We start from the raw sequence: 22,975 nt of genomic DNA, 5'->3' as shown, positions 1-22,975 counted from the left end.
TTTTGGGTTATTGCAGGCAAGATCATTCCTGCCTTCTCTAAATATTTATACGATTGCACCTACCAGCAGTAGTCACCAGATAATGAATAGAAGCAGGTTCTCCTCAACTGAAGGACATGTTGTCAATTGTTGCCCTGGCTGAGATCAACCAAATCAGCACAAGCCAGGATTTGACCTTACTACATATGGCTCCTTAGTGCTGTAACAGACCAGAGATTACTTATCACCCCTGTATCTCCTCAAAATTGCTTTTGGCTCAAAGCCTTCTGGTGAAGGTATGAATCTGTTTCTACAACTACCTTTGAGTAAGGCAGGAAACCCATAACTGGCGGTGAATTAGAATAACAGCAGTCCACAATTTAATAATAATAATCCTTGCATTTGATATAGTGCTTTTCACGTCTTCTAGACGTCCCAAAGCGCTTCACAGAACACACTGTAAAGTTAATTGACTCTATATTTGTGGGCGAACGCGGCAGCCAATTGCGCACAGCAATGTCCCACAAACAGTCGTAGATTGAAAATGACCAATTTATTATTGTTTTGTTTTTTGGAGGGATTATTATTAGACGTGTGGAGTAAGGAAACTTGCCCAAGGTTTCGCCCTCTGCCTGGAATTGAACTCAGGTCTCTCGCTTGCAAAGCGAGTGCTCTAACCACTGAGCCACAGGACTCCACTGAACTAACCGTTATATTCTTTTCATCGTGACTCTCATCACATCAATCTATTCTGTAATGGTATCAAGTAAATCATGAGGGTTATCTGATAATCTGTGCCTGCTATTGTTGGGTTTCTTGTTGAACCAGGAGTGGAACGATTATCGACTGAGGTGGGAACCAGTACAGTACGAAGGAGTTGACCAACTGAGATTATCCTCGCGTCATATTTGGCTGCCGGACATAGTGTTGTACAACAAGTAAGTTGTAACTATTATATAAAAAATAATATAAACCTTGCTTTTGATATAGCAAAGATGTTTGATATATTTAGATATTTTGATGGTCTTAAACCATGAAATGTCTCAATATCTCTCAAAAAGTTATGAAATGAATAACCAATTCTATTTTGGAGTATTGTCAGTCTACAACAACTACTACTGCAGCTTCCATTTAGATAGTGCCCCTCACACAGGGCAGTGTCCCAGAGTACTTAGTTTGGACACGTCTGAGAGAAACTTCCTTTTCGTATCAAATTGTGACATGGAATCTTTAACTTCCTACTGAACAGTTAGATGGGACCTCAGTTTAACATCTCACCTGAAAGATAACAGCTCTGACAATGCACTGTTCCCCCCGAATTACTATTCAGTAGTAGTTGAGATCAGTGCGGTCCAACAGGCAGCCAGAGGGCCACATCTGGCCCGGTGGATGATTTAATTCGGCCCAAGACCATTTGCAACTTCGGGCCACTCGCTGCCTCCTTTCCCGGAGAGAGTGATTATTGAAAGAGAGAGCGAGAGAGAGAGAAAGAGAGAGAGAGAACATGAGGGAGAGAAGGAAACAATGAGAGAGAGAGCGCAGAGAGAGAGAGAAGTGAGGGAAGCTTTTCATGGTTCACCGTCAGAACAGATGATTCGAGCCTCCCTCAGCCACTGTGGGGAGGAACCGAGAGCAGACACCAAGTGACGAGCCATGTATCAAAGCAAGTTCATGTGATTCTTGTTTTTTACTTTGAACTGGTTTCCTTGGTGGATGTTTAATGAATCCTAATATGTCTCCTTTAATGTTTTTTTTACACAAATTTGTCTCCTGAGGCAAGCAATATTGCAAAAATTATGTTTTTCCCAGCTCCAAATCTCCCATGATCCAACTCTGAGTCTGATTTGATTCCCTTCGGTCCGTGAATACTGTTTACTTCCTATCCCCTGCTCCACACACCCCACCTTCAGTGGGTAAGCTTTCAGTCATTCTGCTCCCAATCTCTGGAACTCCATCCTGGAGTCCCTTGATAATAATAATAATCCTTGCATTTTGATATAGTGCTTTTCACGTCGGGAGGACGTCCCAAAGCGCTTCACAGAACACACTGTAAGGTGAAATTGACTGTATATTTGTGAGCGAGCGCGGCAGCCAATTGCGCACAGCAATGTCCCACAAACAGTCGTGGATTGAAAATGACCGATTTATTATTGTTTTTGTTTTTTTGGAGGGATTATTGATCTCTGTCTTCACTTTTAATAACAATAATAATCCTTGCATTTGATATAGCGCTTTTCACATCTTCTCGACGTCTCAAAGCGTTTCACAGAATTTACTGTAAAGTGAATTGACTGTTTATTTGTGGGCAAAACACGGCAGCCAATTGCACGCAGCAGTGTCCCACAAACATCTGGATTGAAGTGACCAAATTATTATTGGTTTTTTTTAAGATTAAAGGTTTATAGGTTCATCCCAAACTTTCCTGTGATTTGCTCTGTTATGATTACTCTCTTGAAAAAAATGCTAATACATCCTTTATCAATGGACAATATCTCTTCAAGCCCCTTTCTAGCAATGTGGCTTATAGTTCTCTTACTGCAACGTTCTTAAAATAGCATTTTCAAACTCTCTAATGGCCTCCCAGATTGTGGTTCCTCTCGCCATGTGTATTTCGACTGCAGTTAAGACCTGTTCAAATATCCCACAAGCTTGGTCAATACCACCTTGTTCCCCTATCCCACTGATGGAATACTGGGTATATTCCAGCCACATCTCAGGACAGATATAGTCTAAAAGCTCTCCTTAACACATATCTTTTTGACCACCCATTCAATTACATTCCTCACTCCACCTGGCACCCTTCCGAAATCTCCTCATTGCCAGCTTGGGGTCCCAGGCAGCTGTGTGAAGCACTTTGAGATGTCCTTCCCATGTTAAAGGTGTTATATAAATGTGAATTGTTATTGTTTTTAGATTGATCTTTAAAGCATAAAGATAGGGTGAAAATGGAGGAATTTGGAAAGCAAGATCCAAGAACAAGAACAAAGTGGCTACAAAATGGGGAAGAAAGAGATGAAACAGGGAAGAAGATTACATTTAACTAACCGTAGTGTTTTCTTTTATTTTTCTGGATCAGTGCGGATGGAACCTACGAAGTGTCCCTATATACAAACGCAATTGTGTACAATAATGGAGATATCTTCTGGCTTCCCCCTGCAATCTACAAGAGTGCTTGTAAAATTGAAGTCAAGCACTTCCCTTTTGACCAGCAAAACTGTACTCTGAAATTCCGATCGTGGACTTACGATCACACTGAAATCGATCTTGTTTTAAGCAGTGATTTTGCAAGTAGAGATGACTTCACGCCAAGTGGTGAATGGGATATTGTATCTCTCCCAGGAAGAAGGAATGAAATTCCAACAGATCCAACATATGTTGATATCACATATGATTTTATCATCAAGAGGAAGCCGCTGTTTTACACCATTAATCTAATAATCCCCTGTGTGCTAATCACATCTCTTGCAATTTTGGTTTTCTACCTACCCTCCGATTGTGGAGAAAAGATGACATTATGCATCTCTGTCCTATTGGCATTAACTGTGTTCTTACTGCTTATCTCTAAGATTGTCCCACCAACATCACTGGACGTGCCACTGATAGGCAAGTATCTCATGTTTGCCATGGTACTGGTAACCTTTTCAATAGTCACCAGTGTCTGTGTATTGAACGTCCACCATCGGTCACCCAGCACCCACACGATGCCTGAATGGGTGAAGAAAATGTTTCTAATCAAGTTACCCACTCTTTTATTTATGAAACGGCCGGAAAATAAAAATGTAAAGGAAAAGGACCGAAATAAACATTCGGCAAATTACGTGGACATTAAGGCAGATAAAGCCAACGTCGAGACGTACTACGTGAACGAAGAGCCGGCAAAAAAGTACAACTGGAAGTTAGCAGATACGTCTGAAAATCAAGATTTCAGAAAGAGAGGACCACTGAAAGGTAATCCCAAGGTTCAAGAGGCAGTCGATGGCGTCAGATTCATAGCAAACCATATGAAAATTGAAGACGATGATCAAAGTGTAAGTTACTTTATTTATACAATACAATTTACATTTATATTGCATCTTTCACATTGGGGGGAAAGTCTCAACCACCAAACTTGGTTTTCTTTCTCTATACGAATATAAAACATAATAATCCTTGCATTTGATATAGCGCTTTTTGGGTGGGGAGAACATCTTAATGTGCTTCACTGGAATATTGTACAGCATATGTTGTAAGTGAACGCAGCAGCCAATTTGCACACAGCAGTTTCCCACAAACATTACTGAAGTAAATGATCTATTCTATTTGGTTGATTATTGACCAGGACACTAGAAGAAACTCCCTTCTATTTTCAAATAGTGCCATAGGATTTTTAGCATCCATCCAAACAGGTAGACGGGATCTCAGTTTAATGTCTCAACTGAAGGATGGCATCTCTAACAATGCAGCACACCTCAGCACTGCACTGGCGTATCAGTGTGAGTTCAAAATCCCAACATAGGGTTTAAGACCACATCTCTCTGAGTCAGAGGAATCTCAGAGGAGTGAGCACACAGGAACAGGAACTAAACAAAACCCGAAAGGCTTGATAGATAATATCAATTGGTCTTTTTCTCATTCTCTCTCTCTGGGTGTCTCTCAAAACATAATATGTTTTTAATTTGATCCCTCCATGCCCTCAACTAATGTAAGATGTGTTATAAGAATCACAATTGATTCATCCTTAACCCTCTGAGCACCAAATGCAAAGCAAGTCCTTCAAATTACTGTGCTTGCAGATATATACAGTCAGAACTCCAAGATAGGTATTTCTGTATATGTTGAACGTTGAACAGTTGAATGTACACATTGTGCCATTATGATACTGGCTACTAGCTTTGGCTCTTGCAAACCTGTGCCTAATCATTTCCAGAATTAGGTAAGCATGGTGTGTCCCTCTAGGAGAATGTGTGCACTCCATTCGAGACACAGGGACATTTTTGTGCATAGATGGCATGCATATAATAATAATATAATAATAATCCTTGCATTTGATATAGCGCTTTTCACGTCTTCTTGACATCTCAAAGCGCTTCACAGAAAAGACTGTAAAGTGAATTGACATTATATTTGTGGGCAAAACATATCTGGAACTCTCAGACTGTTTTATATATTCTTAAGCATAATTATCGGTTGCTGCATGTGCCGGACACTGGACTAACCAAAAGTAAACCTTTAATATTGATAAAGTTTCCCTGACAACCTCACGTTGGCAGTAATTTCATGAACTCTAGTTAAACTCAATGGGGTCTAATTTCTGATATTTCTCAATAATAAATGTGTAATGTATTTGTACAATTGTAAATATCAAATGTTCCAAATAATCTATTCTTCACTGCTTTTGATGATTTAGAAATGTGATATGACAAATATCAAGATTCTGGGTTTAGGGCAGATATCTACATTTGGGGAACGAGCTTCAGTTTGGAAATGCTGGGCCGAATGGCCTCATTCTTTGCTTGATTACATGACATGGAAACTTCCTTGTAATTTTATGACATGGAAGTTACCTTGCAGAGATGGTTATATCTACCTAACACAAATGGAAGGCAACAGATGTAAAATAATCTACGCAGTTAGAGTAATAATCCGTTGGGATAAACTCCACCTTGTCTAGATGTATTTTATTTTCTAGGCATTTTCACAATTTGGAACATTGTTGAATTCTTTACTTTAAAGCTGAGTGTTGCTACACAAGGTCACAAGATTGGTTTGGATGAAACCCTTTTAATCTGGTCTTTCTAGAATACCCAGCCTACTGTCCTCCCATCACAACATCAAGCTTTTTTTTAAGAAATGAGTTCAGTGTCCTGGCCTCAACCACTTTTCCTAGCAACGTGTTCTGGTTGTTATTTACTCTCTAGGTAAATAAATACTTCCTGATGTCTGTCCCAAATTTGCTTTTTGCAACTTTAAACCTATGTCCGCTTGTTCTACTTTTTTGTTGCATCTGGAAGTATTCTTCTGGGTTTATTTTTTCAATTCCATTTAATATTGTACATGCCTCTAAAAGATCCCCTCCGGGACACTTTTGTGAATTGACTTAAAATGTGAGAGATTCTGAACACCCTAAAAGGAACACAGAAACAGGACTAGGCTATTGAGCCCTTCAAACCTGTTCCGCCATTTTATAAGATGATAGCTGCTCTGTACATGAAATGCAGTTACTCGCCCTTGCCCCATATCCCTTAATACCCTGACCTAACAAATATCTATCTACCTCTGTTTTGAAAATGTGAATGGATCCAGCATCCACAGCCTTTTGGGGGAGAGAGTTTCAGATTTCCACAACCCTACGGGTGAAAAAAGTCCTCCTAATTTCACTCTTAACTGGCCTAGCTCTAATTTTAAGATTATGCCTTCTTATTCTAAATTCCCTTACCAGAAGGGTTAAGAAAATAGAGTTAATCCAGACGCAGGTGGATTTTCTACCCGCTAAGTGTTTAACTTTCCTTCAAGAATTCTTTCCCATGTTAAAGTTGGTTGGATAGGCTACATTACTGATGTTATTCTGAGTGAGCCATCTTCCACTACCTCCCAAAGAAGAGAACCCTCTGCTCCTCTGGTTGATATTCTGGTTGACATTCCCATTTAGCAAAGGTACTGACTCCCTTCGTAACTTTAATTTGTGGTCACTATTGTGACATTTCTTCATTAATTTGTGTGGCATATTTGCATGTTGCTAATTCAGGACAGTTTGCTGCGGTATGTGAAACACCTACCTCATGTGTGATGGAAATCTATGGTAACTGTGGAAAACAATGTGTTTTCACTCTATAAGCTTGCAGACTGGAGAAGCGCCTAAATAAATGAATACCAGCCCCTAAGTGTGTTGTTAGAGCAGGCTTGCGATGTGAAAGTTGCTGGTTGATGTTCAAATTTGCTTGTTTTAAAAAACCACAGATATCTTTCTCTTCTAATTCCAATTTTCCAAATGCACTTTTTGATCAGCTTCTTTACAACACAACAACAACTTGTAATTTATATAACACCCTTCATATGAAGTTTTTTTTATTTTGATCAGCTGGGTGTCTGACATATACAAAAACCCATCCCCATGCTTAATAGTATCCAAACCAAACTGAGAATCCCAATGCATCCCACCTACACATGGAAATTCCAGAGATATTTATTGGAATGGAATGTGCACTCTCTCCTACTGAGCTAATTCTGGTAAGTATTAGACGCAGGTTGGTGAGAGCCAAGGCTTGGGGCCCCCAGAGTATGCATTGGAGTACTGCTGGAGTCCAACTAGCTGAAACCCCATAGCTTGCCATTGAGAGCACCATCTGGTAAGTTTTCCCTGCTGGTTGTCTAGCGAGGACTACCCCACCATTGGCTTGCAGCGTTAACAGTAGCTGAGTGGGAAGAGTCCATGCCCCAGTTACTGGTCTGTCCTTCCAGGTCCTGCTGATGAGCTTGCCTGGTTGTGCTGTCATCACTGTGCCCTGAAATACCGCGGACCCACCTGGTTCAGGAACTGGACTAACAAGATCCCCAAAGAATTTGGTTCGATTCCAGCATTCTGTTACCAAACATGTCATCGTGGAGTCAGTTCAGGTTCAAGGAGATCCCACTTACCTCCCACCCCCAGGAGGATTCACATGGGTAGGGCCTCGGAGCTCTTAACAGTGGCAACAACAACAACAACAACAACAACAAGATTCCATTTATTCACGTCGGGAGGACGTCCCAAGGCGCTGTACAGTTGGGTCAGGACCCGAGCAGGGGGGAAATGGTCAGGGTGAGGGGAGGGAAGGGAGGGAGCGAGGAGGGGGTAGAGAGTCGAGAGGGGAGCTGAAGGCACGGTCAAAGAGAAAGGTCTTGAGACCGGCCTTGAAGGAGGAAAGGGAGGAGGCGGCGAAGGCACTGGGGGATAGAGTTCCAGAGCCTAGGGGCTGAGAGGCTGAAGGCCCGGCCACCGATGGTAGGGCGGTTGGGGCGGGGGATGTGGAGCAGACCGGAGCCAGAGGAACGGAGGGTACGGGCAGGTAGGTAGGGGGTTAGTAGGTCGGAGAGGTAGGAGGGAGCAAGGCCGTGAATGGCCTTGTAGGTGAGGATGAGGATCTTGAATTCGATCCTCTGGTGGATGGGGAGCCAGTGGAGGCGAGCGAGGGTGGGAGTGATGTGGTCGCGAAGCCTGGTGCGGGACAGTACACGAGCTGCAGAGTTCTGAATGACCTGCAGCTTGTGGAGGGAGGTGGCGGGAAGGCCGGCGAGGAGAGAGTTCCCATAGTCCAGCCTTGAGGTGATAAAGGCGTGGACCAGAGTTTCAGCAGCGTGAGGGGTGAGGTAGTGCCGTAGTCTGGCGACATTCCGGAGGTGATGGAAGGCGGTGCCAGTTGTGGTGCGGATATGAGGGAGAAAGGACAGCTCAGGGTCGAACAGAACCCCGAGGTTCCTGACTGGCTTTGAGAGGTGGAGAGTGCAGCCTTGGATGCTGATGTGTCAGCGCCTGAGGTGCGGAGGCGCTGACGTGAGCCAATCAGGAGGGCCTCAGTTTTGCGCACGTTGAGCTGAAGAAAGTTGTCTCTCGTCCAGGACTCGATGTCAGACAGGCAGCTGTCAGGACATCGGTGGTCGTGGAGTTGAGGGTAGAGGAGGAAAGGTAGAGTTGGGTGTCATCCGCATACATGTGGAAGTTAACCCCATGTCTGCGGATGATGTCACCAAGGGGGAGCATATAGAGGGTGAAGAGGAGGGGACCGAGGACAGAGCCTTAAGGGACACCGCACGAGACAGTGCGGGGGCCGGAGGAAAAACCATTTGTGGAGACAAAGTGAAGACGGTGGGAGAGGTACGACCTAAACCACTCAAGGACAGGGCCTTGAAGGTTAAGGTGGGAGGACAAGCGGTGGAGGAGGATAGCATGGTCGACCGTATCGAATGCTGCCGATAGGTCGAGGAGGACGAGGAGGCAGAGGGAGCCCTGGTCACAGATGGTCAGGATGTCATTGGTGACCTTGACCAGGGCAGTTTCTGTGCTATGGGCAGCATGGAAACCCGATTGAAGGGGTTCGAATAGTGAATGGTTGGAGAGGAAAGAGCGCAGCTGGGAGGCGACAACTCGTTCCAGGACCTTGGATAGGAAGGGGAGGTTGGAGATGGGCCGGTAGCTTGATAGCTGCGACGCATCCAAGTGGCAGGGAGCTTGGTGCTGAGTCAGGAAGAAGGGGGAGGTAACCATTGGCATGGTCGAAGAGGAAGGTTTTCAGGTGTGATCTGAAGACAAGTAAGGCAGAGAGATTGAAGCAGAGAGTTCCATTGTTTCGGGGCATAGTGGCTGAGAGTATAACCGGTGATGGTGCAGCATAGGGGACAGGGGACATGAAGGAGGACTGTCAAGCGCCTTGGGCCAACCTCCTAACATGAAAGGCACTATATAAATGTAATTTTGTATTGTATTGTCACATTGTCTCTCTATTTGTAATTTCCTGGGGGGATCTGTCTTGTTGCCCATCTTGCCTTGGGACGTCCTCCCTACTTGAAAGGCGCTATGCAGATGTAATCTTGTTGTTGTTGTTGCTGTTCTCTGTCACTTCTAGATTATGTGACTTCTCTTGTCTATTCTGGACTGACACTTGTCTACAACCTCTCTATACACATTGCTTGTCTACTTGGTATAACTACTATTAATTTGATATCAGTAGAGAGATTGCGGCTGTGGTATGCTTTGACCGTTCATCTTTTCAAATCCGACATTCAATTTCACACTTCTCCTACGCTTTCCCATTCTCTGCTCCTTGCCTTGTCTCTTTATAACTCTTTATCCCTGAATGTTAGTTATGACTGGGTATATTCTTTTTATAGTTCTGTTTGTTGCTACCTTTTGGCCAGCAGATTATGTATTTGTCATTGTAAATGAAAAAATTCTATGAGCAAACAGCTAGAATTCTTAGAAATAAAGTAGAAAATGTGGAGCTTGGATAAACAATATAAAATAAGATGTAAATTATACATCAATATTATAACATAAGAGCTAAATTACAGATAAATAAAATAAGAAGTAAATTATAGGGAAATAGAGGAAATGTTTTTATGATGTGCTCTGGGACGCTACCCCGGGTGAAGAGCGCTATATAAATGCAAGTTGTTGTTGTTGTTGCTTCATTTAATCCTGGAATTCCAAATATATATTTCTTAAGAACTTATATTTATGTCGGAAGGAGGTCTAAAAGTTCCTCTGGCAGCTGATTGGAATCCCTAGCTGGGGGAGGGAAGGGAGATTGGGGAGGAAGTGGCAAAAAGCGTGGTTATGACAATTGGTCTGAAGGTAGATGTTCAAGGTAGAAACAAGCGAGAAGCAAGGTGGAGGGACTCTGGGTTGGAGTTTCAGAATGTAGGGACAGGATGGTTGAAAGCTCATCTACTGATAGTGGGGCAGATGGTGTAGATCAGGCAGGGGACATGAAGCCGAGAGGAGGGTTTAGCCGGGAAAGTGGGGTCGCAGGAGATCGTAGAGGTGGAAAGGGCGAAGCTTTGAACAGATTTGAATGTGAAGAAGAGGATCTTGAATTCAGTGATTCCTAGACCTTGTTGCAGGAAAGGACATGGACTGCAGAGTTCTGTCAGAAAACAGAGCATTGGAATACCTGGAGTCCTGTAGTGAGTGGTTAACGCGTTCGCCTCACAAGTGAGAGGACCCAAGTTCTGCTCCTGGGTGGGGTAAAACCTTAGACAAGTATCCCTACTCCACACGCTTCTGTTTACCAGGCACGTAGTAGGGATCTTGTCGTTAGTTGATTGGCGGACCACTTTCCTGGGATAATAATCCCTAAAATATTGTAATATTAATTTGGTAACTCAATCCACAACTGGTCGCTCAATCCACTCTTCGACCGTGCCTTTGGTCGCCCTCCCACCTCTCTGCCTTCCCTCACCCCTACACCAACCCTCCCCCATGCTCGGGTCCCAACACCTGCCTGTTCAGCACTTTGGGACGTCCTCCCCACATGAAAGGCGCTCTATAAATGTAACTTTGTTGTTGTGTTGTGGTGGTGGGACATTGCTGTGCGCAATTGGCTGCCGTGTTTCGCCAACAAAATATACAGTTACTATATTTTATAGTATATTCTGTGAAGCGCTTTGAGATGGCTTGACAACGCAATAAGGCACGATATCAAATACAAAGATTATTATCATAATAATAACTGAGCCTGGATGTGATTAACAGAAGTAAAGTTACTTTTGATATCTTAGTAATGGTAATATCATAGCAGTAGTTGATTCTTGAACCTCAATGTTGTGTGAAATAAAATCTTTGTACAAAAACAGGTAGCCTGGGAGTATAAAATTTCTTGGCAATAATGGTGATGTAAGGATCATTTTTTCATATAAATAATAGTGGAGTCGATTGTCATTATTTGTATAATCAAGTCCCTCCATTCGTTGTTTTCAATTCACGATTAAAATGCAAATTTACCAACAGTCCCAGTGCAGCAGTACATAAATATTTTATTAGCTCCTTTTACTTCTGCATGCAATGATCTTTTCCTAAAACAAGAATTGTTCCACAAACATTATTATACAATGGCTGTCCCCAGCTCCCCTGCACTGGAGTTCAAAGACAGGATCTGTGCAGCCTCCAAGGCTTTTGGATGCACTTTATTATTCATCAAGCTGTTATCAGAAGGCCATTTCCGCATTCTCTCTAAATAAGGTGGAAGTGCTGGTTTTGCAAAATACAGTTTTCCATTTGTCTTTATTTTGAACCTGTATTTTAAAACACATATCATATAATAGCAGTGAGGTAACAAGCAATTTATAGCCATATGGACCAGAAGAAATGAATGTAGCATTATCTTATTCCCAAAAAGATATGTGCAGAAACAGTCTATAGCCATGGCTACTGTCTTACTGGCTTTCCTGCAGAACTATCGCACTGAAATACCCGAGTAACAGACGACTCTGCCCGAGCATTTGAAAATAAGTAAATATAACATTTCCCTTTGAGGGTAATTTCTCTTTGTTTGGATTTTTATTTAGCAGTGATTTTCATTTTTGAGCATGATAAATGGCTTGTGCATATATTGCTCGTGGCTGTTCTCTTCCACTTTTCCTCATGTAGACGTGCCCTGATAAAGACATCATGTGCCAATTGCCAACCCCAGCAATCTTCTCATTGCACATATACAGAGTCAGCTAGCATTGGTGGTGAGTGCCTTCAGTGGGTATCGAGGTGCAAAATAGAAAAGCATTTGCCACTTTGAAGGAGCATTACCTTCCTGATGAAAAAGAGGTTTAATAAATATTTTTCTTTCCCTCCTTGTGGAGGAAATAGACCATGTAATGCTATATAGCCTTTGTATTACAGTATGTCCTAGACAAATGACATAACAATGTGCTTACACACAAATTAAACCTATGGAATAAAAACAATTTACCAATCACTTTTTCCTGAAGGCAGCGCTCCTTTAAGAAAACCTAGATGTCAGTTGTAGTTTATTTTACAATGCTTACATGAAAACAACAGAGATCTGCTGCAGGAGCACATTATCTGTCTCGCTGCTGGCTGCAGTACCATTCCATTTTAAAATTGCTTTGAACTCTAACTGCTGCTGAAATATTTTTGTTTAGCTGTACTAGTTGCTCAACTGCTGGATTGTGTGTGGGGAGAGAAGCTGGGTAGAGGGAGTTTCTGACTCCAAATTATAAGCAACATTGGAAGATTGGGTTTTATGATCATTTGTCAAAAAATAAATGTCTGGGTATTATGATGTGTCAAAGACAATGTCAGAGAAGGGAAGTCTCAGCTGGTGTCTTGGCCAACCGTCCCTCGAATAAAATTAATGGCTGTTTGTGGGATATAGTTAGTGGCTCATAATGGGCAGGATTTCCATTCTTTGTTCAAATCCCTCCATTCATTGTTTGAACAAGCCACAACACTGACACTTCACTAGTGGAAATCACTAATGATATTCTCTCTGACTGATATCAGGCCTCAAATTTCCCAATCATCTTTTTCATCCTCATTGCTGCTTTCTGCCCTGTTGACCATACCATTCTCCTCTATTGCCTTTCCTCCTTGGTCCTTTCCACAGAACTGCACTTTCATGGTTTAAGTTCCTACCTGTCCAAACACCATCACCGCATCTCCTGCAATACCTTCTTGTTTTGTGGCCAAACAGTATTCTTCAGCGTTTGTTTACTTGTCCTGTCCTAGTCCTCTATAGTCTGCTCCTTAGCAAAGTCATTCACCAGCATTCGTCAGCTTCCTTGTGTTTGATGATACTTCACCTCTCTGCCACAACTTTCAGTTCCAGGATTGTTGTTGTTCTGACTGACTGACATCAGCTAAATGTCAACGAGACTAAAGTCATCTTGCTTTTTTAATAGCAGCATTAGTGTATGGTTCCATCAACCCTCCTTGATGAGATGGAGCATAACTTGGTTATTGAACAAAATTTACACTGAGTTTCAAACTCCACATTCGGTTCATCTCCAAAACTATCCTCTTGTTCCTCATCCTGAACATCACTACTTACATCCTTACATCATCCCCATTGCTGCTTAATCACCTCAGCAATGGAGTTTCCATTGTTTTCACCAGAATTCCTAGCTCCACTGTCGAGAAGCTTCAAACCCATCCATCCAGGCTCCATAAACCTAATGCCTTAATCCTTGCCGCCTAGTTCCTTACATAATCAAGTTGAACGTTCTTGTCTGCTCCACTATGATCTTATAATAATAATAATCCTTGCATTTGATATAGCGCTTTTCAAGTCTTCTAGATGTCCCAAAGCGCTTCACAGAATATACTGTAAAGTGAATTGACCGTATATTTGTGGGCGAACGCGGCAGCCAATTGCGCACAGCAATGTCCCACAAACAGTCATGGATTGAAAATGACCAATTTATTATTGTTTTTTGTGTTTGTGGAAGGATTATTATTAGGCTCTGTGTGGAGTAAGGAAACTTGGCCAAGGTTCCGCCCTGCCTGGAATTGATCTCAGGTCTCTCACTTGCAAAGCGAGTGCTCTAACCACTGAGCTACAGGACTCCATCTAGCCTGCTCCCACCTATGCAATCTTCTCCAGCCCGATATACAAGCACTTTGCCTTGCTACTCTCTCTGCCTTCAAACTATTTTTTAAAACATTTCTCAGTGATCTTGCCTAAGTCAACATCTGTAAACCTCTTATTTCCCTGATACACCACCATATTTGTCAAAATGTAAATGTGTCTTGCACATTGTCTTGAAATCAAGACTCAACCAACTATACCTGTGACTCAGTAGTGAACGTACTACCAATTGAACCGAGTGTAACCAAAATAAAGAGGACTAGATAGCAAAGTGCTTTATCACATTTTCCTTTGACCTCTGAGACTTTACTTTGAATCCAGTGCAGACTGATCGCCATGGTAACTAACAATTCTACATAAATTGGTTTTAGGCCATCTATATCCAGTTCCTAATAATAATTCCTATATTTGATATAACACCTTTTACATTGGGAGGACATCTCAAAACATTTAATTGGTTTTACAGTAAAGTGAGTTGTGAGTCCACGATTCAAAGAACTTCCAGAAGTTAGCATTAAATTAAACCTAACTCATTTTGGTACACCACTGTCACCTCTGAGTCAGAATGTTTTGGGTTCAAGCTTTACATTGAGACTTGAGCTCACAGTGAGGTTGAGACAATACAATGCTGGGGGAACACTGCATTGTCGGATGAGATTTGAAACCATCTGCCTGTTCACTGGATGTTAAAGATCCCATGCTAGTAATCAAAAAAGTGAATGAAGTTTCTCCCTGTGTCCTGGTCAAGAACCCCCCAGATTAAATTGTTCAGGAACTCCATAACTGTTTGTGGAGCATTGCAGGGAGCGTATTGGCTCCAACTTACACCTGCAAATACAAACGCAATATACTTCACAGTACAATTCATGTGAAGCATTTTGAGATGTTTCAACAACATGCTGTATATGAGAGAGAAGGGAATAGAGGGGATAAAAAGGAATCGAGGCTCATGTGGAATAAAACCACCAGCAAGTGCCCATTGGATCAATAGCCTGTTTCACGCTGTGCATTTTATTAATTCTTCATCAAATGCATGGAATATTATTGCATAATTTGCAATTTCATTCATAGAAGCCATAGGTATGGGAGTCCATAGAATGAAAATGGCACACAATTAGTATATGGGTGTTCTGCATTTGGGATTAAAAAGACAGCTTTTGGCCCATTGCTATAGCTGATCTGGGAATGCTTGCGCTTGAGGTGTCAGCTTAGCTCAGTTAGTAGCACTTTTGCCTGTGAATCAGTAGGTTGTGGGTTCAAGCCCTACATTGAGTCACTGAACTCACAGTTGACACTCCAATGCAGTACTGCATTGTTGGAGGTGTCGTCGTTCAGATGAGATGTCAAATTGTGGTGCTGTCTGGCAGCTCAGGTGGGCAATAAAGTTCCCATTGCACGATCTGAAAGGAGAGAGTTTCTTCTGATGCCCTGGCCCACATAAAATTGGTCATTCACTTTATGGTTGTTTGTGGGAAATTGTTGTGCTTGAACTGGCTGCTACATTCACCTACAAAATACACAGTGACTACACTTTACAGTACACAGTACAGTACAGTGGGACACTGCTGTGCGGAATTGGCTGTCGCATTTTTCACCAACATGATAAGGTGCTATCTCAAATGCAAGGATTATTATTATATACTAAGTGGGTGTAAATATATACATAAAAATATATATAAATAAATATAAATGGGTATAAATTTGAATTCTCCATCACTGCCAAACAGTTCACAGGAAAGAATAATATATGGTGTGGATATGTTTCTTCTCTGTAAGAACTGAATGGTTTTCACACTGTGATTTATGTTTTTCAGATCATTGAAGACTGGAAGTATGTTGCTATGGTCATTGACCGTCTCTTCTTGTGGATATTTGTGTGTGTGTGCGTCGTTGGTACGATGGGACTATTCCTCCAGCCTTTATTTCAAAACCAGAACCCACCAAGTCTAACTCCCAGCGGAGGATAACCCACATTTTATTTTTGGCAGTTCTTCCACGTGTGTATTGGTCAAACTCTCAGAAAAATTATTTTTGAACTAATTTCAACATCAGACACAAAGCAACCATGCACGGTTTTACAGACCCTCAGTGAAGGTGAACTGTAACTCAGGACTACTTCTGATGCCTGCTGCTCATTTTCAAATATGAAAAGATGTATCACCGCTGCACGTTTATCTGATAATGAATTTAACATAAAACTATATTTTTATTTTCGACCAGAATGTTATATCTCTTCAAATTTTTCCCTTCAGATTTCTCTGCTATTCCTCCTGATAGTACAAATCACATAGGAGTGTTATTTCACAGGCAACATCTACTCTGCTACCTCACATTCTTTACATGTGATCTTAGACAGTGAGCGTCAGCAGGTTATCGGGGTGTGAAGGGCATCACATTTGAGCCCATTCCTGTTCTCACTCAAATTTCACACCCGCATTTCAAGCAGAGGTCAGTGGATAGCATTCAGAAGGAATAACTCATGTTAATTTTATTTCTCCCTAGCAAAGCTAACTCAGCTATTGCCTGGGACATTCCTTGTCTGTATGCTTGAGTTCCAGACAACAGTTGGGAGAGTTCCGATTTCTGTTTTCATTTGAAAGATGGATCTAACCCAACGTAATAGCCTGTGTTGGCCATGAGATCCTTTTTTGGTTACCTGATCAGAGTTATTTCCATGAAATGTTACCAAAGTAAGTTAGCATTGACTTTTAAAGGGGAAAAAGATATAGAAATAAAGTTATATATGGCAGATAATGTCACACAAGTGGAATCCCCTCTCTTGTACTGCATATCCTGCACCAGTAGTTCCCATTTCAACCCACATGCAATCTCATATTGCCTTGTACAATACTGGAACTGCTAATACAACACCATGCTCATAGAAACATGTTTGGCAAACCTTTGTTTGGGGAGATCTTGAACAGTCTTGCGTAATTTTATTTTGCCAATTTCTCCCCTCCTTTTCACCTGAAGGCCGTTGATTCTTTGCTGGGATAGAGGTCTATCCATGGTACTAAGCACCCTCTGCTTCACGTGTACATGTCGGCAGTGAATGTTGGAAAGCTACTTTAATGTGTGGGGGTAATTCAGTCAAGCTTGGTCTTGCCCTCACCTTGATGTTCACTGAATAGCAATTGGGAATGGCAAACCTGACTCAGTTTTCCCTACTAAGCCCACAGACACTGAAGCCAATTGTAATAACTGCACTGCTTGCTGCCTTGTTTGAGACCAGCTAAATCAATACATTTGAACCCATGAATTTTATCACAACACTCATCCTGTTGAACATCTGAGAGAAAATTCAAAGAGTTTGTCAAGCACTGTTTTCGTGAACCTAGTGCCTCTTTAGGTGGCCACACTTCCTAACAAGTTGTAGTCTGAGATGTTAGCTCCATTGACGGTTCTGGACTGTCGTCACCATGGAACTAACAGTGTCTGCTGTGAACAGGATTTAGCAGAAATCAAAATGTGAAATAAATATGTAGAATATATATATTCTTGTGATTCACTGGGACATTAAATTAAACAATAAAACGTCTGTAAAAACAAATTATGAATTCCATTAGTCTTTAATTTTAATGTCTCATCCCGCCCTACCTCTGTGACCTCCTTGAACCCTATCACTCCCTTCATTCAGCAACACAAACCAGCCTGCTTCATTTCCCCTACCCTATCGACCCACCGTGGATTTCAACCATCCTTCCCCCTCTCTGGAACTCCATTTGGGATGTTCGCACATGTGAAATATGCTCTATAAATGTAATATGTATTGTATTATACATATTATAATACTTATAATACTTCAGCCACTCTGCCCCCAACCTCTGGAATTCCATCCCCCAATCACTCCGCCTCGCCCCCTCCTTAGCCTCTTTCAAGTCCCACCTCAAAACCCTCCTCTTCGACTATGCCATCGGTCAACCCCTTTCCCCTCCCTTCCTTTCTTCACCCCTGACCCCAGCTCGGATCTGAAATGCTGTACACTGTTCAGTGCCTCGGGACGTCCTCCCGACGTGAAAGGCGCTATACAAATGTAATCTTGTTGTTATTTATGATTTATCAAAATATTCTGTTATAAATAGACATTTTGATGACAGGATAAGGTTCTGTATCAAATGCAAGGATCGTTTTTATTGCTGGGGAGAGGATTGTATAGATAAATCCCTCAGCCCCAAAGGTAGACAAGCAAAATCTCCAGATTAATCCAATACTTTCACTGTTTAATCATGGCCAACTCCTCCCTACTCAGCGGGGTGAAAAACGCAATCTCTCATGACAGACACAAAATCTGCCAATTTTTCTTCCCAATATTCTGGCCCTTCCCAGCCGCAAAGGCAGTGTTCCATAACCCATTTCTCAGGTAACAGAATATCACAAATTTGTTCTTGATTCCTATTAGAAATAATTAATCTCAAACTTGCTAAGAACACCACTTTTGTAAGAATCATTTACCTGCACTCTTGTCCTCCATAGCCAGCTTCTCTTGGCCGTGTAAAATAGCAACAATAAAACGCATTTATATGGTGCCTTTTGCATTGGGATTAAGTCCCAAGATGCTGGACAGCCAAGGGTTGGGTGTTGTGTACCATTCTATAGTACCATCTGGAAATGACAGTGGTGGAGAGCAAAGGGGTTGGGGTGGGAGGATGTCCAGGGGTGCAGTCAAAGAGGAAGATGTTGAGATGGGTCTTGAGACAGTCCCATACAAAGAATTGGTCATTCACTTCATTGGCTGTTTGTGAGACATTGTTGTGCATAAATTGGCTGCTACATTCATCTACAAACTACACAGTCACTACACTTTACAGTACATCCTGTGAAGCAGGATTCTGGATTGGAGTACCAGAGGGTGGAGCCAGAAAGGCTGAAGGCCCAACCACCGATGGTGGAATGGGCAGGGGAGAAGAAATAGAACAGGCCAATGTTCCTATAAATCCAGGAAGACAACTCATATAGTCAACAGGGGGTTCTATCCTAAGGCCAACCTTAAGTTAGTGACCAGAAACTGCAAGGGTTCAGAACTAATTTGATAACATATAAAAATATTTAAGAAGCAATTTTCACTGTTCGTTACAATGAGCATAAGGTGAACATGCCCTCTTCTGTCACATTCATAGGCACATTCATTGGCACATTGCTCTCAAGTTGATGTTCAGCCAATTAACCTGAGTCCTGAGGCTGTGCTGCCTACTTTGCACATGGGAGTTTAACAAAGCCAGCGCTGTATCCCAAAATGACATCAGGCATTCATGAAGATTGATCTACAATTCTATAGTACCATCTGCAGCAAAGACAATATGAATGGCCACAGGTAAAATAAGAACACAGGATGGGCAAGTCATCAATGGAACTGTTTTTTGGATGTCAAAGCCTCTATTGGAAAGATATCATGTCGCAGGATGATCTGTAAACCTCAGGATAATAGTTTCTAATAGTTTCCTACCATTCCTTGTGAGAATTTGCATTCGTTAGAGCCATTATTTCAAATAAAGTCAGTGTGCCACTTCCACAAAGTTGCTCCTCTGTATCAGCCAGACACCTGCCAGTAAAAAGATAGAGGAAACTACAACAAAGAGTAGTAGTTGTTGTTGTTGCAAAGAATATAGTTTACAAACATATCACACTAAAGTGGCTTAAACTAAGTTGTAAAACTAAGAGATTTATTTACCCAAAGGAAAGGTTAATCAGCATTTATTGCTTTGTTCTCTCAAGAAAAGTATTTCTATACACTTAACTAAATGAATTCTATAGTTACGAATACAGTTTTACTGATTTAGGCCCGAAATACATTTGTATCTCCATATAAGGAGTTTTAAGATGGGTTAAGATGCATGAAGGCTACTATATAAATGCATATCATTGTTGGTCTTAATAAAGTTAGAGATTGAGCATGGGGAATACTGTACTTTCTGTTTACAATTGCTATCTTAGAAAACTATAGCAACAACAACCATAACATCAAATTACACTTATATAGTGCCTTTCACATCAGAAAGACAAACAAACACATTGGATACCTTCTACAAAATAACAATGATGTTACTAACTCAAAAAGAACCAGCTGGTATTTCTTTCTACATTCAGCAGTACAGGTTTAAGCGAGAGATAACAACAACATGCATTTAACACTAACTTTCATTTGAAAACTGCCCCTCACACAGGGTAGAATCCCAGAGCGTTTGATAGGGGCAGAGCACAACACTGAGCCTGGGGGAGGTGACTGTAGGCATGATCAAAGAGGAAGGTCATCAGGCGTGACCTAAAAATGGGGAAGGATGGGGCAGGCGGAGTGAATCGGGGTGGGTGCGGGATGTTCCGGAGTTTCGAGGATTAGTGGCTGAATGTGCAGCCGCCGATGGTGAAATGGAGGGTACGAGGGACATGCAGGAGGCCGGAGCCAGTCAAGTGAAGGCAATGGTAGTGGGTTGGGAGCAAGCAGGTCGTAGAGCAAGCGAAGTGCCAGGACATGAAGGGATTTGAAGACGAGTGTGAGGATCTTGAAATAAATCAACAGCTACTTGGGTAGAGAGGTATTAAGGGGTATGGCTAAAGGGCAGATGATTGGAATTAAAAGATTGGTCAAAATCTAATAAAGAGGTGGAACAGGCTTGATGGGCTAAATGGCCCTCTGTTTCTGTTTATCTGTGTTTCAATGAAAGAGAAAGATAGGTCAGCACTCCGGCACGATCCTTCACTAGAATGGAAATAATGGGCTGGAGGAACCCCTGCATAAAATAGAGGACTAAACTGTAAGTAAGTTGGATTAAACGAGGCAAAAGAGATATTAAAGGAGACCGTTTGAAAAATGCTGACATCATGCTGGCAGCTCTGGGGCCATTGACAGATGGTGATGTGCTGTTAGCAGGTGGTGTAGGAAAACAAGCAGAGGCAATATCAGGAAGAAGAAGATGAAAAATCCCAGTCCAAAACAGTTGTCAAAAACAAAGCTGTGCAAGGAGGAAGGAAATGGAGAAGATACCAAAGGTTTGAATATATAAAGCCTGAAACTATTTGCCCACAGGATTCATGACAGCCAAGCCTGAGCTTCACATACTAACATCTCCAGTTTAAGTTGTTAGCAACCAGCAGTACAATTTCAGGCTGAGTTTCTCCTCCCTAACCAGAGCCCTGACTCCCACTGAGCCACTTGTAATATTCCTCTTGCTGCATGAGGTGTGATCACCAGACTAATTTCAGATCAGGAGCTAAACCTTTCTGGTCCACATCATTCATCAGCTAATAAGCTCACTGAACTTTCCCAAATGTGTTCTGTGCGTTAAACTTCAAATTAGCAGCTATGTAGGTTGTTTAAATCTTTCACATTTAATTCTAAGTCTAAAATCTACAATCACAACACTTTGCAGCATATCTTGTGAAGCATTTTGAGAGGTCCTCTTTGACATGAAAGGCACTATTTCAAATGTAAGATTTATTGTTATCATTATTTATTATAGGCTCAGTTCTATAACACATGAACAATACCTGCAATTCATAATAATGAAGTGACAATTCCTGCCTGACAATGAGATTACACTGGTTTCCCAATTGCAGATGTCTGAGTGCGCTCGAACTGCAATTATTAGAATTGTTTTAACCCTTGGATTTTTTTTGGTGAAAGGAAATTCCTATCTTGTGGAGTCCTGTAGCTCAGTGGTTAGAGCACTCGCTTTGCAAGTGAGAGACCTGAGTTCAATTCCAGGCACAGGGCGAAACCTTGGGCAAGTTTCCTTACTCCACACGCCTAATAATAATCCCTCCAAAAACCAAAAACAATAATAAATTGGTCATTTTCAATCTACGACTGTTTGTGGGACATTGCTGTGCGCAATTGGCTGCCGCGTTCGCCCACGAATATACAGTCAATTCACTTTACAGTGTGTTCTGTGAAGCGCTTTGGGACGTCCTCCCGACGTGAAAAGCGTTATATCAAATGCAAGGATTATTATGATTATTAATATCTTTGCTGGGATGACCAGTTTTAGATTATTTAAATTTATGTTGTACACGAATACAAACATTAAAGTTACAGTTATGAAGTTGGGGAGAAGTTTTAATAGAATGTAATACAATTAATAATGAATACAATATGATATTTCTCACATGAAATCAAAATCTACCTTATAACTTTAACTTATAACGTGGTGTGATAAACAACTGAGGCTGTTTCCTATGGAATTAAATACATTTTTATCATGTGAAAATGCTACCGATGTTGTAGAATAGCATAATTAACATTCAGGTACTATAATATTGACCTAAACAATCCACACAAGCAAGGCCATTTGAGGAGATTGTTCACATAACTGCACAGACTAATGGTAAAGTACAGCAACTGCTAATCCATTAATAATATCAGATATACAGCAGTCATATTATTTTGACACAAATAAATTGATTGGCAAGCCATTCAGCATGTGCACTTAAATTATTATTTCCCAAATGGTTAACAGTGAGATGTTTTGCACATCAGGTAAAAAAGAACACAAACTCATTCATATCTAGATTCAAATTCATTCAGATCCAGACTCGTGCACATATCTGATAGATACTAGAGCTTTTATTGCAATAAACGAAGCATGACTCTGGCCATTTACTCCTACAAATGAGAATTGCATGCATTATGTTCAGCAGAGATTAAGAACGATCAATTTTCTGCCTGGATCCAGGTGACAGCATGACCTTTATTGACTGGGGCTCCAGAGATTGCCTGCTGAAGGTTTAGCTTCCACAACAGCAGTACTTTGATGGAAAGACATTATTGATTTATGCTTGTGAACACACCCTGCTAATCATGTCAAATGAGAACTCATCTAAATGCCACAAGGGCACTACGGGGTCAGCATCCCAGCATCTGTTGGAGCTGTTTAAATGCCAACATTTGTTTGGCCAGCTGTGCTTTACTTTGTTTTATGCTAAGTTGCTGCCACGACTGCAGTCCTTTC

General features: G+C 41.6%; 1 protein-coding gene across 1 annotated transcript in view; it reads left to right on the top strand.

Moving 5' to 3' along the window:
* Positions 1 to 16,056, top strand: part of chrnb5a (cholinergic receptor, nicotinic, beta 5a) — a 51,267-nt gene extending 35,211 nt beyond the window's left edge. The window contains exons 5-7 of the mRNA XM_007892015.2: positions 808 to 917; positions 3,056 to 4,007; positions 15,848 to 16,056. Coding sequence (XP_007890206.2) covers positions 808 to 917; positions 3,056 to 4,007; positions 15,848 to 16,000 — 1,215 coding nt within the window. The 3' untranslated portion in view covers positions 16,001 to 16,056. The remainder of the gene's footprint in view (positions 1 to 807; positions 918 to 3,055; positions 4,008 to 15,847) is intronic.
* Positions 16,057 to 22,975: the final 6,919 nt, after the last annotated feature.

The sequence above is a fragment of the Callorhinchus milii genome, unplaced genomic scaffold (assembly GCF_018977255.1).
Source record: "Callorhinchus milii isolate IMCB2004 unplaced genomic scaffold, IMCB_Cmil_1.0 Scaffold1, whole genome shotgun sequence".
NCBI lineage: Eukaryota > Metazoa > Chordata > Chondrichthyes > Chimaeriformes > Callorhinchidae > Callorhinchus > Callorhinchus milii.
The sequence above is the reverse complement of the archived record's forward strand: the minus strand, read 5'-3'. Positions and strand labels throughout refer to the sequence as shown.